At 41.1% G+C, this 13,761-nt stretch overlaps 1 protein-coding gene across 5 annotated transcripts in view; it reads right to left on the bottom strand.

The window, feature by feature from the left end:
* Positions 1–13,761, bottom strand: part of LOC148036915 (uncharacterized) — a 180,977-nt gene that overhangs the window by 63,372 nt on the left and 103,844 nt on the right. For 3 of the 5 annotated variants that reach the window (XM_087675840.1, XM_087675838.1, XM_087675839.1), the window contains 4 exons: positions 11,001–11,136; positions 10,765–10,873; positions 9,742–10,538; positions 9,508–9,642 (listed from right to left, as the gene is read on the bottom strand). In XM_087675840.1, the coding sequence (XP_087531966.1) occupies positions 9,508–9,642; positions 9,742–10,538; positions 10,765–10,873; positions 11,001–11,136 (1,177 nt within the window). Of the gene's footprint in view, positions 1–9,507; positions 9,643–9,741; positions 10,539–10,764; positions 10,874–11,000; positions 11,150–13,761 lie in introns of all 5 variants that reach the window. The other 2 variants (XM_087675843.1, XM_087675841.1) reach the window with 1 other exon arrangement.

The following is a 13,761-nucleotide window of genomic DNA, read 5'->3' as shown; positions in this document are numbered from 1 at the left end:
AATGGCCACGCTTGCGACTTCCAATACATAAACTTCGCCGCCAATTTTTGTGAAATCCACTCCAGCAGGGCTTTTGGCCGCACATCCACCCCCAATGGGTATCCAAGATGCCTGACAATGGAGCCACGGGAAACCACCTGGCCTTGCCAGCCTAAGGACTGCAAATCAGGCTCCGTACAACTGAGAATGGCTGACTTAAGGGCATTGATGCGAAGCCCAGAGGCCTGACCAAAGAGTGTCCAAACATCTAATGCCCTTCGAATGTTGTCCCTGTCCGCCTGCAAAATCATAAAGGTGTCATCCGCCAAAGATTGGCTAACGAAGTGCTGACCCAACGGAAGAGACAGCCCGGCCAGCTGGGCAGAGGCTGCCATGGAGGATAACATTGAAAGGACCGGGTGAGTCGCCAGGGCAAAGAAGAGAGGGCTCAAAGGACAACCCTGTCGGACCGAGCGTGCAAGGACAAATGGCTCTGTAACTCCACCATTAAGCATAACTCTGGAGGAAGCCTCAGCACTAATGGTGTAGATCAATCGGGACATTCGGGTACCAAAGCCCATAGCCGACATGAGGTCTGCAATGAAAGACCAGTCCACATAATCAAACGCCTTTTCCAAGTCCAATTGGATCAATACCACTTCCTGACCGGAGTGCCGCGCATAGTCAATGGCCATTTGCACATTTAAGATATTATGCAGAATGTTGCGACCCTTAATGAAACCATATTGGAGAGGATGCACAATAGCTAGAAGGTGCTTGTGGAGCCGATTCGCCAGCACTTTGGAGTAGATTTTATACATGGAGCCCATCAAAGAGATTGGTCGCCAGTGTTGCAACTTTGACGGCAAAGGGACCTTTGGAATTAGTTTGATAAGGCCTTCTTTCCATGAGGAGGGCATGACCCCCGTTTCCCACACCTGCTGAAACATGGCCACCAATGGCTTCGCCAACTGCGTGGCCGAGGTCTGAAAGAATTCATTAGTGAGACCATCCCAGCCAGGGCTTTTATCATTCGGCAGGTGCAACAAAACGTCCATAACCTCGTCCTCGCAAATATCCGTCTCCAAAGCGGCTTGCATATCAACTGGAACCTGCTGGCGGACCAGATGATAGAAGACCGCACGGGCATGCATAACCTGGCTAGAAGGCGAGGAAGAGGAACCAAGAAGATCCATAAAATAGTTTCTGCACATAGTGACAATGGTCTGCGGATCCGTGACCATGCGACCTTCCGAATCCTGGAGTCTGGTCATATTTTCGCGGGGCGGAGACGCATGCAAGGCGCGAAAGAACTTATGAGACTGGCAGGCGCTATCTTGCATTGTGTCCATCAAGTTGTGCAGCTTGGCCTGTTGATAAGATTTCAACTGAAACACTTGAATAAGATGGGCCAACCGCCTCTCCAGAGACAGCAGAAAATCATCATCAAGGGAATCCAGGAGCAAGGAACGGACCAAAGCCAGTAAGTCTTCTGCTGCATGTCGACGTCGGCGGCAAAGCGAGGCATGATGGATCCCATACTGGCGAGCAACCCGCTGCACATTAGAGAGCAGCCGTGCAAATGAAGGCCAGCCCTCAGAGGCGAAGTCCAATAAGAACCTCTCAATCAGCTGCTGCATATAGCCCTGGAAAATTGAATGCTTCAAATAAGAGGAGTTGAAACGTAAAGGGAGCCTATCCAGGAATTGCACAAAAGGTGCAATAGAGTGTGCCCGCATCTCAAGCTGGAGGGGGAAATGGTCCGACAACGCATATTGCCGCAAGACCTTCATTTCCAGCATGTCGGGAAGAAAGTCATCGCCCTGCATGATATACATTCTGTCCAGCCGCGACCAGGTAGTTGCATATTGTGCGGAATGAAAAGTAAACCCTGAAAAAGAAGGGTGAAGCCACGACCAAAGATCTTGCTTGAGCACGTGCAAAGCAAAAGAACTCCACACCCGGCTTTCCGGCGTATCCATTTCTCTCTCTCTCTCTCTCTCTCTCTCTCTCTCTCTCTCTCTCTCTCTCTCTTCCACAACCTTCTCTCTCTCAAGCATACATGCCTCTTATTTGTATGATCATTCATGTATAATGTATCCACTCCTATGTATGTACTTGTAAGTTGTAGCGCATGTTGCGCATGCAACATATGCCATAGAGGTTTTGGCATGTTACCCTCAAGTATTCATCTTATATACTCCTATAGCATTGCTATTTAGACTTTAAACATCTATTCTATCATCTATAGTTCAAAATAATAAAGTTATTTTTTTTTTGGTACTAATATCGTACCGTACTTTATAAAATATTAAGGTACCATTTAGTACGGTATTTTATCGTACCATACTTTTCGTACCTGACAACTATGGTTAGATCCACTTAAACAAATAGTTACAACTAATAAGGATAGGTTCAGACCCGACAAACAAACAGGCATCCCAAATACATATGGCCAATCAAATTTCGGCATGGAAAACTGTATGTTCACACACATGGTGGAAGGCCAAAAAAATTAGAGGCCTTTTTTGACACGTCATGGCCAAGTTTTTGCTCCTCTTTTCCGGCCTTCCCAGCACGGATACTTCTCCTTCGTGCCATGTCTTCTCTCTGGCTCCTTTCCTTGTCCACCACTAATGTGAATGAGATGGTGGACAACTCTTGGGAAATCCTTGTGGATGGGTGGAAAAGGGGATTTTTCACCCTTTTGTCCACCGTGCAAGTGTGAACCCACCCTAAGATTGGCATGATCATAGTCCATGAAAGTTTATTGCACACTTTCGAATGAACATGCTTCCGTAAAAGTCTCACCTTGGTATTTTCTCATACTTAGTGAACGGATTTGAAATATAAATATTCTGCTCCAAATTCCTGGAGATCTTTTTGACGCATGATAAAAGACCCAACTTTTTGGTCCATCATAAAAGGGATGTGAAGATGGAACGGAATCACTTTTGGCAATGAGTTTGGCAGCTACTCTTGAAGATTAAGCACTTCAAGAAAATTAGTAGCTTTGAGAAGCTATGAAAGTTCCAAGGTATATTTTGTGTTTAAAATTTGTATTCGTCTCAATCATTACCATTGCTCCAGCATGAGGAAACTTGTAGACCATATAGAGACATGGAAAATAGAGCAAATAGCAGTAAATCCTTCTTAGAGAATGATAAGAAGAGACAAGTGGATCAAGAAGGGCATCCAGCTCCTAAGCACAAAAATAGCAACCAATGCAGCTATCAAATCAAAAGAATATTGTTAATCTCTATTTATCTCACAGTGCTCTCCAATTTTGCTCCAATTTGTATCCTCAACCAATGTAACTTTTTTGAGATAAAAGGTAGCACCGCGAATGAAGGGAAGTGTCGAAATAAAATACAAAACAAGGACCCTTCCAACAACCCAAAAGCAAGCATATGATCACCTATCCTTTGAACCCCCATCTGCAGATTTTGCATGCCAGCTCAGAGCATGGTTCAATTGTGCATACTTCCAGCCCTGTGCTGGCATGCATCAAAGAAAAAAGGTGATAGCACTTCATAGCACAATGATTTAGACAAGTTAATTACAATATAAGGCTAGCCTATCCCAGTGAATATACATAACATTAAGTATACTTGGAGATGCTTTTTCACGATGTCCTATGCATATCAAGATTTCTTGGGCCGTTTAATATCCTTGGCATAGCACATTGTATTCAATGTTGTTTGCTTTATGTGACATTTGCAAGAAAATAAAATGTAAGATCTTCCTTACCAACTTTTCTCAAAAAGAAGAGAATGCCATCAAACAAATATCATTCCTGGCAGCTCTCTTCCAAATTTTAAATCATGTTGTATGACCCACCCTCAACAAGAAAAAATAATAAAGAAAACAAAAGACCCCTTAGCTGTGGGCTAATTAGGATAAGCAGTTTTCCCTTCTATTCTCCCACACTTTCTAAAAAAGGATTCGTTATTGACTTCCCTCAGAAGATCATTAAATATATATCATTCCTGGCAGCTCTCCTCAAACTATAGTGCCATACCATGTGGGACGCCCAAAATATAAAGGTGAAATAATTACTTATCACTGGGATAATTAGACCAAGTAGCGCTCCCTTATGTTATCTAATTTTAGAAAAAGAATGGACTGTTCAGTATGTGCACTGATGTCCAGCCCTCCACAAAGTTAATGCAAAGAATCACGTTACACTAAAAGCTTATGGCAATACATACAAGTCAAAATGGGAAAAAGAATCTACATTTACCAAAGTTTATCTGCAATACTATCTATAGTCATCGTAAGTAAGCTCCAAATGAAAGTTATATAGAATAAAGTGATTCCTTCTTTAACCATCCACAGTAAAGATAATTTTTTTTACTGATGAGTTTGTTTTAAATTTGAAAACAGCAACGAGGTATAAACTGCCATTAAAGTAGCTCAAAAGTGTTAATAGAAGCAAGTGACAAACAATGAAGGCATCTAGCCTTTCAAAAGAATCAATATGCTATTTGACAAAAGCAAGAAGATACGAGCTCTGACCAAACTTCACACTTTCAAAGTTGTCTACTAGATACTTTCAACCACTCAAACTGATTGACCAAAAGCTTGAGCTTCCTCCCTTTGTTTGGGCATAAAAACATGTCTAATTGTAGTACTCATTGTATTGCTCAAAATCAAAGAAGTACAAGGGCTCAACAGCAAAGCTAGAGTTAAAGAGTTACATCAAATGATATCTACACCTGTCAAAGTGGTCTCAAAGGACATGGAAGAGAAGCCAAGGGAGGTATAGCACCATTGACCGTGGCCATCCTATACTGCAAAGAACAGGCCATTGTGGTCCTAGATGTGAACAAACTATGACCATAACTCCTATTGCTGTTCCAAAGCTAGCCAAAGAAAGTCTTCATTGCTTTCATTGTAGTATCAGCATGTTGATGTCCTACAGCTATAGGCCTCACTCGGTTCGTAATACAAAGACAACCATGTGTTATAAGAAATCCATCCCCAAGAACACTATACACTTCTCACTAACCATCAAACAACTAACCACAAAAACTCCTCTCTCATATCCCATTCAACATTCATCATGCATCAAAATTGCACCAATGTTATTCCCTTACTTGAAATGACACTTGTTGGCCCCAAGCCTTGGTGCACCTTTTGGTATTTGGTTAATTGTCTACAAAGTTCCCAATTCAAGGCACAAAAACTTATGTCCAATTGAAATGTTCTAAAAACATAATGGCATGCAGATACTAAGCCCTAATTATAAGTAGCAAAACAATGCTGAAATTTTTATTTTACCAAGGTCAATCAGTGAACATTTTTGCCCCAAATTCACTGTACACCCTCTTCCCAATCAGTCCCTCCTTGTCCTCATGCATTTGTCCATTGTTGCACACATAAACAATGACCTTCCCCGTGACAAAACCAGTCAGTATTGTCACTAATCAGTCCCATGTTGTTCCTCCTACATTTGACAACTGTTTCACACAAACAATGACCTTTCACAAAGCAAAAGTAATCAGATTACTCTATGATCAGTTCCTTTTTGTTCTTGATATATTTTCCATCAGTTGCTCTCACCAACCATGGCTTTCACACAACAAAAACTAAATTCAAAACTCATGCATTCTCTCTAAAATGTGAAAATGGTGCCCCACATGGTACCAAATCAGTATTTATGAAACCCATAACAATGTTTCCCAGGCCTTCTCCAATACCTTGCATACCAAACAACCCTACAAAGTCTCCAATCTAACGGAACATCCCACTTGGCATCTTTGGTTGTATACCCATGTTATCATATTTGCCACTATGCATTCCGGGTTACAAACCACCTCTCCCCGCCCCCGCCCCCGCCCCCAATAAAAAAACATGTTTCCCTACAAACCTTACACAAAAGGCTGAAAAACTGCAGCTTAGTTCCCTTGCATTCCAAGACTCACCCAAGGCATTACCAGCCATAGATTGAAACATTGAAACCCTACCAAAGTACCTTGAAAGTACTTAAGGTTGCAAAATAGTTGGTTGTCCAAACAGTCCATGTTGAACACTATTTCCCTAACCATGCAAATCAAAACCTGGCACAAAAGTGTATTGTTGGAATGGAGCTCCCTTTGCATTTCCATAAGAAAAGATGGGCCCTGGTTAACCATGACCAATTGCCTAACATTAGTCCATATCATATTGCCTTTGCTCTCATTTGTAATCCTCCCAAAGCCAAATCCTATGCGATCATACATTGGCCAAGAACACAAAAGTATGGCAAAGTATCCATGAGCAAAGTCATCTCATATGACAACAACATTAAGCCTTCAATATGCCAAATTGTCACATCATAGTGACATTCAACTCTTGCTTCTTCCTTTAGAACCTATAGTGTAGGTCTCAAAAACCAACTCATAACACATAAGCAGTGTCAGGCAAAAATGACATGAAACACAGATCCACGTACTTCACACAAATGCTTTCACATGCACTGTAATCCTCAAGATGCTTTTCCCAACCTACAACCTAATGATTGCTTCACAAGTCTTAATGCCCATGGCCGTCCCATAGATGCCAAGACCTGAGCTACATCATGCGCATAAGAAATGATTTGATTAAACCAGCATGCAATCAATGCATCTAAATATATACTCAATGCATTCCAAGATACATCAGTCTTGTACTTTCCACATACGTTCATCTCATGGTAAACCCACTTTGCATATGGCCATTCCAAAGGACCCACGACCAATGATTAACCATGAATTTAATAAAGTACCAAATGTAATAAAATCACATAGTACTAAATTTACAGCAATTTGCACTCCAGGCAACCACAGGTTCACCCCCTTCAAAAAGGTGGCGATGTCTCTTGGAACAATTGTGGGCTCGCCCCCTTGAGAAAGTTGGTGATGTCCCACCAAATGGAACCAGGAAACCCGACCTTTAGTAACCACTAAAGGACCCACAACTAATGGTTAACCATACGTATGATATAAGTACTCCAGGTGGCAAAACCCCATATTACTGAATTTACAGCAATTTGCACTTGCGCTCGAGACAATCATAGGGTAAAACGAAAACTTAGCAAGCACAAAAAACTTAAAACAGTAAATCAGCAAACAAGGCACTCGTGAACACCAGAGCTAGAATGCTCTTACTGAGAGAGACAAGCCCCAACTTTGGCACCCCTTGTGGTATTTCTTTAGAGTATGGAGAAGGATGACAATTTGGCACCAAAATCACTGATCCACTATTGATTTTTACTATAGACTAACTTCTATGGATACCCAATGGCCTTTACACCATGATGATTGGACTCAAGACCAACTTTGGATAGCCGGTATGGCTCATGTACAACAGTAAAGCAGCCACTTTTGACTCCAAATCTTCAACATATCCGTGTAGAATTTAGTCCAATCTTGCCCTTACACAATTGCCAACAATTTCTCTCACCAATCTTGGCTTTTCTTGCCAAAAAACTGTCCCAATTGCAGTCTAACAGGTGCCAACACGCATTTCAATACTAAATACATTCATAAATGTGATTGTATGTCCATGAAAATTTGTAAACATGTCCATACACTGTTGTACATCCAGATGCTTTCCCCTTCGGGAAATGTTTCGATTCATCATGTTTCCCAACAAGCCTAAAACATGTTCAGTAAAATGCAGTATATTCTTTATGCTTTAAACATAGCATTATTAATTGTCATGTTCGTTACACTTGTTAAGCATAGCGTTAGTAATCGCCATGTTCTTTACACTTTAAAACTAGCATTTAAACCATTATTAACCTCATGTTCTTTGTGTTTTTTAATTGACAAATTCTTTAAGCTTTATTAACGTTTTATTGTTAAATATTTAATGTTTTAATGTAGCCATTTCTTTAAAACTTATAACATCAAATATTTAATATTTAAATATTAAATGTTTCATTAATTAAGCTTAAACCGTTAAATATTTAATGTTTAATTATTTAAAATGATTACGCTTAGAGTCGTTTCTATCTGTCTCAACTTTCTTCCTTAATGAAGAGGATTTGGGAGACAAAGAGGAATAGAAACTAAGAGATGATAATTAATTATCACTTACTCTCTTTGTATGGTTTTGCACTTATTTACAATTTTTCTTTCTTTGCAATCAGCATATTAATTATGTGCCAAAATCCTTGTATGCATCACAAAGCTCCTTTGAGCTTGCGCCTTTTGTAGAACTCTTTTAAAGCTTGGAAATTAGAAAGTTTTGGTTTTGAGTACGAAACTTGTATTCTAGGTTTAAGCTTCTAAGCACCTAGATTCTAAGCCAGTCCCCCCAGGCCCCCAAGGGCCAACCAGATGATGTAGCGTTTCCATTTCCCCTTCTCGAAATTTGACACTGACGTTTCCATTTCCGTTTCCATTCCCGTTTCCTCTTGCATATTTCCCTCAACTATGATCCTAGATCACCTCAGTGTTGATCCAACTTGTTCCATCACCATAAAACTGATCCTGCTGCACCAAACAACCAATCAATGGAGGAGATGATGACTTGAGGCTCTTACAAGTGGAGAAATGGCTGCACACAGCAAGCACAATGCTGCCGCCTTCTCTTTGTTGCCCAAACATGATGAGCACTCTTCAAAGCCATGGCTTCTCCCAAGCTTGCATGCCTCAAATGAGATAGATGAAGAGAGAAGTTTCGCTTTTCCAAAAGCCATGCCAAAAATATGCCAATGTTTTCATCTTATTTATCAATATTCGGGACTGCCAAACTTTCATATGCCTGCCCAAATGTATTTTAATAAGCGACTGTCCAAACTTTGGCCAAACAGAGCTTCACATTTAACCTTAGAAACCCACTATTTCTTAGGTTCTAGACATGATTCCTTTGGCACAAGGCCTAGACTCTGCCCACTACATCTCCCGTGCCCATGTCCTTAACTATCAGCACAATGGTCACCCTGCCCAAATCTAGGGATACCAGAAATTGATTTTTTTAAGTTGAAAATCGTAGGTGAAACTTAAATTAAAATGTTGAAATTTCATTCGCATCTCACATTCTAGTGACAGCAACATCATTTTTCCTACCTTATGTTTTCTATGCACACTCGCTCAGCTTGGTGTTCTGCTCAATTGTATTTTTTTGCTTCAGCATGTTTTTATTCAGATACATTGCATTTACAGGTGATGTAAAAAGCCTTCCCCAAAACATTTGCCCAAGAGTCCCAAGGTACATGACATCAGGACAGCAATATGGTGTCTGGCCAACAGGTCACCCACTGAGAAAGCACTCCTTAAACATCTCAATAGAAAACAATTTATTTCATTGCAGCAGGTACCATCCACATTCAAGCAACAGGGCAAAGGAGAAAAGAAGGTATGAGATCAAGTCAGCACAACAAGCGCTCTTAACATAATCCAGTAAGTTAAGTTGCCCTTAAGCTGCAAGCATCACCCTAAGCAGCAGAAACAAAAACTACAGGAGTCGGGAATGCTCTCTTTCTGGCTTGTGGTACTCATTACGTATAAGGGCTTTCAAAATTGCAAGACACAAAGATCACAATAAGCTGCATGTTACCTGTTTACTGATTTTTGCTTCAAGTTCAAGGCTTTGTTGTCTCTCCTCTGCAAGAGCATGTACAGCTGCTTGGCCATTTTGTTCAGCAGCTTCAACAGCTTTGCGGAGCTCCTCAATTCGCTTCCTTATACTTAGCTAAGCACATGGACAACCATGGCAGCGAACCAAAAGCTTTAGTATCATGATAAAACAAAGGTGCACAACAAAAAAGAATTCCAAAAGAGCTTGCCCAACCTCATCCCCTTCATGCTGCTCAATCTCAGCACCTGTTTCAGGGCTGCTGTACTTTGTCTGAGACACAGGTTCTTTCTCAAGCTTCTTAAATGGTCTTGCAACCACGTTTCTTTGGCTTGTATCAGTACTATTTGCTGAAACTGTGGGGGAATTTTCAATTTGTTCCCTGCTTTCTGGGTGCAATCTACCAAGAAGTGATTTTTTCGGAGATGAAGTTTCATTTCTATCATCCTGGACCATAGCAGAAGATGCTCCGCCTTCAGGTCTTTTAGACTGCACAAGAGCATGCCTATTCTTTCTTGAGGATTCAAACTGTGTCTTGGAACCTTTGTTCTTATATGGAGATGCAATCGAAGAATAAGCATATTTCTTTCCTGGTCTATAAGATGGTGCAGAAGTATCAGAAGCATGTTGTGTCCCTTCAGCAGAGTAAAAACCTCGAGAGAGATGTGGGTTAAGGCCTTTATTATAGGCAGTTGAGAATTCCGAATGTCTAGCATTTTCAACCTGTCTTATAGTTGGTGTTTTGTGAGCAAGTTCAGAAGCCTTCTCTTGATTAAGTGCTTCTTCTTTGGGATAATCCTGAAGGCCAGATTGTTTATCTGTTCTAAGGGGTGGCGGACTGGAGTTCTCTTGTTCCGAAGCCCTGATTATTTTGCGCTTCAAAGAATTTCCTTTGGATGACTCACTGGTAGAAGATTTTGATAGTAGCAAACCAAACATTATTCCAACAACCAAAAGAACAATCCCAGATAATAACTTCCAATGGCCTTCTGTGTTTAACCCTGACCAAGCATCTGCAATAGAATCAACAGTCATTTTCTAGATTTACCCCCATTGAAGCAACATTCCATTAAGATTTTTATGCTGAGTTACATGGTATATTGGTTAAAGTTTCATTCTTATGTCAAACGATTACTGCAAAACAACCAAGAAACTTCGCCTTTCATTCACAACCCTAAGATGAAATGAGTGCTCCCTTTGTAGTCCCTGTGAAACAAAAGCCAAAAAGAATTCAAGGACCTGTAATTCTGTTGGGGCTCCATAACTGCCACGCATGGAATGCAGGTACTGATTTTCCAACACCACAATCTTCAGAAGTTTCTGGTGTTTTGCCAGCTTTCTCATCAGCCTAGTGGTCAAAAAAAACAGAAATGCCTTGGTAAACTTGTAGAATATGATGTTTCACATCCAATCCTATGAGGCTCAAAATAGAAGCTAAAAATCCACATATAGAGCATGTTTCTGTGTTTACGGACCGCTCTATGCAAGATTTCTCCAGATACATTGTGCCACAATGCCTGTTTTGAAAGAGCACCCCATGTTCCTGTTCTGTGAACTCCATGTGCTTCCTGGAATTCAGATAAGGCCTGCTTTGTCTCTATTCCAAAATACCTAAGCCACATTCCTTTATCAGACCAAGAGTTCAGTAAGAATTGAACAAAACAGTGCAGAATTTATTGAAGACTATGTGACCATGAATGTGACAAGATGGGAGAGGGACAGTCTGGATTTTGCACAGCAGTCACATACAATAAAAATATTCAACATAAGAATACCCTCTCTCTTTTTTTGTAAAAGGTAATTGTATTAATTATGAAAAAAAGTACAAGATTACAAGATACAGGATGGCTCTAGGCCATTGTGCGTAAAACCAGAGACATCACAGTGAAGGTACAAAGGAATTAGAGTGACTAAAGGGGGCAGAAGAAACTATAGTGTGCCAAGCAAGCAGATCCTGTTTATGGAGAATATCTGTTAACTCAATCAAGTCTATCTGCCAATGAAAAAGGCATTTCAAGGGGGCTATATGACTCTACACGCCCAATGAAGCATCAAAGATGAATGCATTCCTCATTGTCCACATATGCCAACAACCCCAAAAGCACAAGAAGCAAAGAGCACTTTCATATCCACCTGCATAGGATCCACAAACTTGGGATGTCCAAACACCCAGTCCTTTGGAAGCATCAATAGCCCAACCACTCATAACCAAATGGCCGATAGTAACAACCAAACCTTCCTCACAATCAGGCAAGTAACTGATGGTGGGGGGTTTCAACCAATCTCTGACAAAAAAAGTAGCAACAATTGGAAATCCTTTGCTTAAGGGAGTGCCAAAGCAAGGGGAAGTGCACCAATCAACATTCGTCAAATGAAAACCTTGGATCAAAAGGAGTTTTGTTAAGCTAGCCTGTCATTACCACAAATTTCCACCATGCTTGGCCTTTCTAGAGACCCCAAGTGGTATTGTCTTTCTAGACAAGGACAGACTCAAGAATACCATCTCTCTCTCTCTCTCTTTTTCGTGAAGATAATTGACTTAGATAGTGAATATTTACATCAGACCATTAGGTCAACATTCTTGTCTATATCTCTTACTTTCTATTACATCAAACCAGCAGGTTAGTATACTCTGTCTCTCTCACTCTCTATGTAACTAAATATTTACATGCGGCCTGCAAGCTCTCAAAATAACCAGAACAACCTATTACATGAACAATACTAATAGATCACATAGAGGGAACAGTTGGAGTAGAGCAAACAATCACCAGCCAGGGAGCAGCAATATCCGAAAGAACCAGGTCCGCTGACATCATAGAGGAGATTTGCCATAACACTATTCCGCACATATGGGCCACATGCCCATGGATGCCCGATGCTGAATCAAAAATAAAGGCATTGCAAGTACGCCTTATATGCCACATGGTTGTCCATCTAAGGAAATGAAATAGGCAAGAACAATCTGAACTCAACGAGGGCATAGAGGACATATTTCCCATAATCCACAAACAAACCGATAGGCGGTGCTGAGTCACCGAGGACCACACACGGGAAATGAAATTCCAGATCTGTCACACAACAGGGCACGAGACAAAGAGGTGAAGCAATGTCTCATCACACAGTGCAAAAAACGCAGCGCCCAGCAGAGATCTTTCAAGCACGGAGCACTTCTCCCATTGGAAGACCCCCAATGAGCAACCACCACATGAACACTTTTCCCTTATACGGGACCTTGGACTTCCAAATCTGAATAAATCTTTCCCGCCAGTTCTTTTTACTGTCCCTACGATGCCATAACCTATTCACTTTCCCCATGACCTATCTCTTAGCTTCCACCATCTAATGATATATCTAATTAGCTAACCTTTTCCCAAAATCATCAAGAAACACAAACTTCCAGCCATGCCAAGGATCAAATGGTTGTAACGCCAGCAAAGGAAAGAACCTCTAAAGACTGTCCTATATTGACGACCAAATGTCCCTGTATCCACAAGGCAACATAAAGTACTGACGAATACACCTAAAGCAATAAAGACGGGGTTGCCCAGGAATAACACCATCACGGACTATCTTCAACCCCAACCTAGCCATCCAATTGAACTTGTCTCGCTGCAAATCTTTTTGTGGCCAATCCAACAACCTTGAGGAAGTATTTCTCCTTGCAGTGAATTTTCCTCTTCACGAATATCCCGGGGATGCCAAACTGCAAAACGAAGCATCTCCTACCAAGAAGCTATCAAATGAGAAAGGAGAAAAGACTGGGAGACCTTTAAAGGCCTTGTAGAATTGAGAGCATGCCACCAGGAAGCATGAATAATCGTGATACCATGAGAGATGCCTGTCTTTTCTATGAAGAATTTGGCAATGTCTAACCAAGCATGACACTCAATACATAGACTTTGCAACAAGGATAGCCTCAAAGTGGCCATATGCAAATTGACATCAAGCAAAGTTGCACCCTCCATCCTTCTCGAAGTGGTCACACGCTACTAGGAGATCCATACCTGCCCCAAAACGATTGCCTTTCCTTTTCCAGAGCATAAATCTGATAGGCTGAACCAAATCCAAAATGGACTTCTTAGTCCAAGGAAGCAATGGCAGAAAGAATGAGATCATACTAATCATAATTCATTGAGCCACTTTTAGTCTAGCATATAGTGGCCAACGTTGGGATTTCCAGTACATGAGCCTGTCATGAATTCGAGAGGCCATCCAATCTAACAAGGCTCGGGGAGC

This window comes from Lygodium microphyllum, chromosome 4, assembly GCF_053477565.2.
Source record: "Lygodium microphyllum isolate KBCC chromosome 4, Lygodium_microphyllum_v1.1.10, whole genome shotgun sequence".
NCBI lineage: Eukaryota > Viridiplantae > Streptophyta > Polypodiopsida > Schizaeales > Lygodiaceae > Lygodium > Lygodium microphyllum.
The sequence above is the reverse complement of the archived record's forward strand: the minus strand, read 5'-3'. Positions and strand labels throughout refer to the sequence as shown.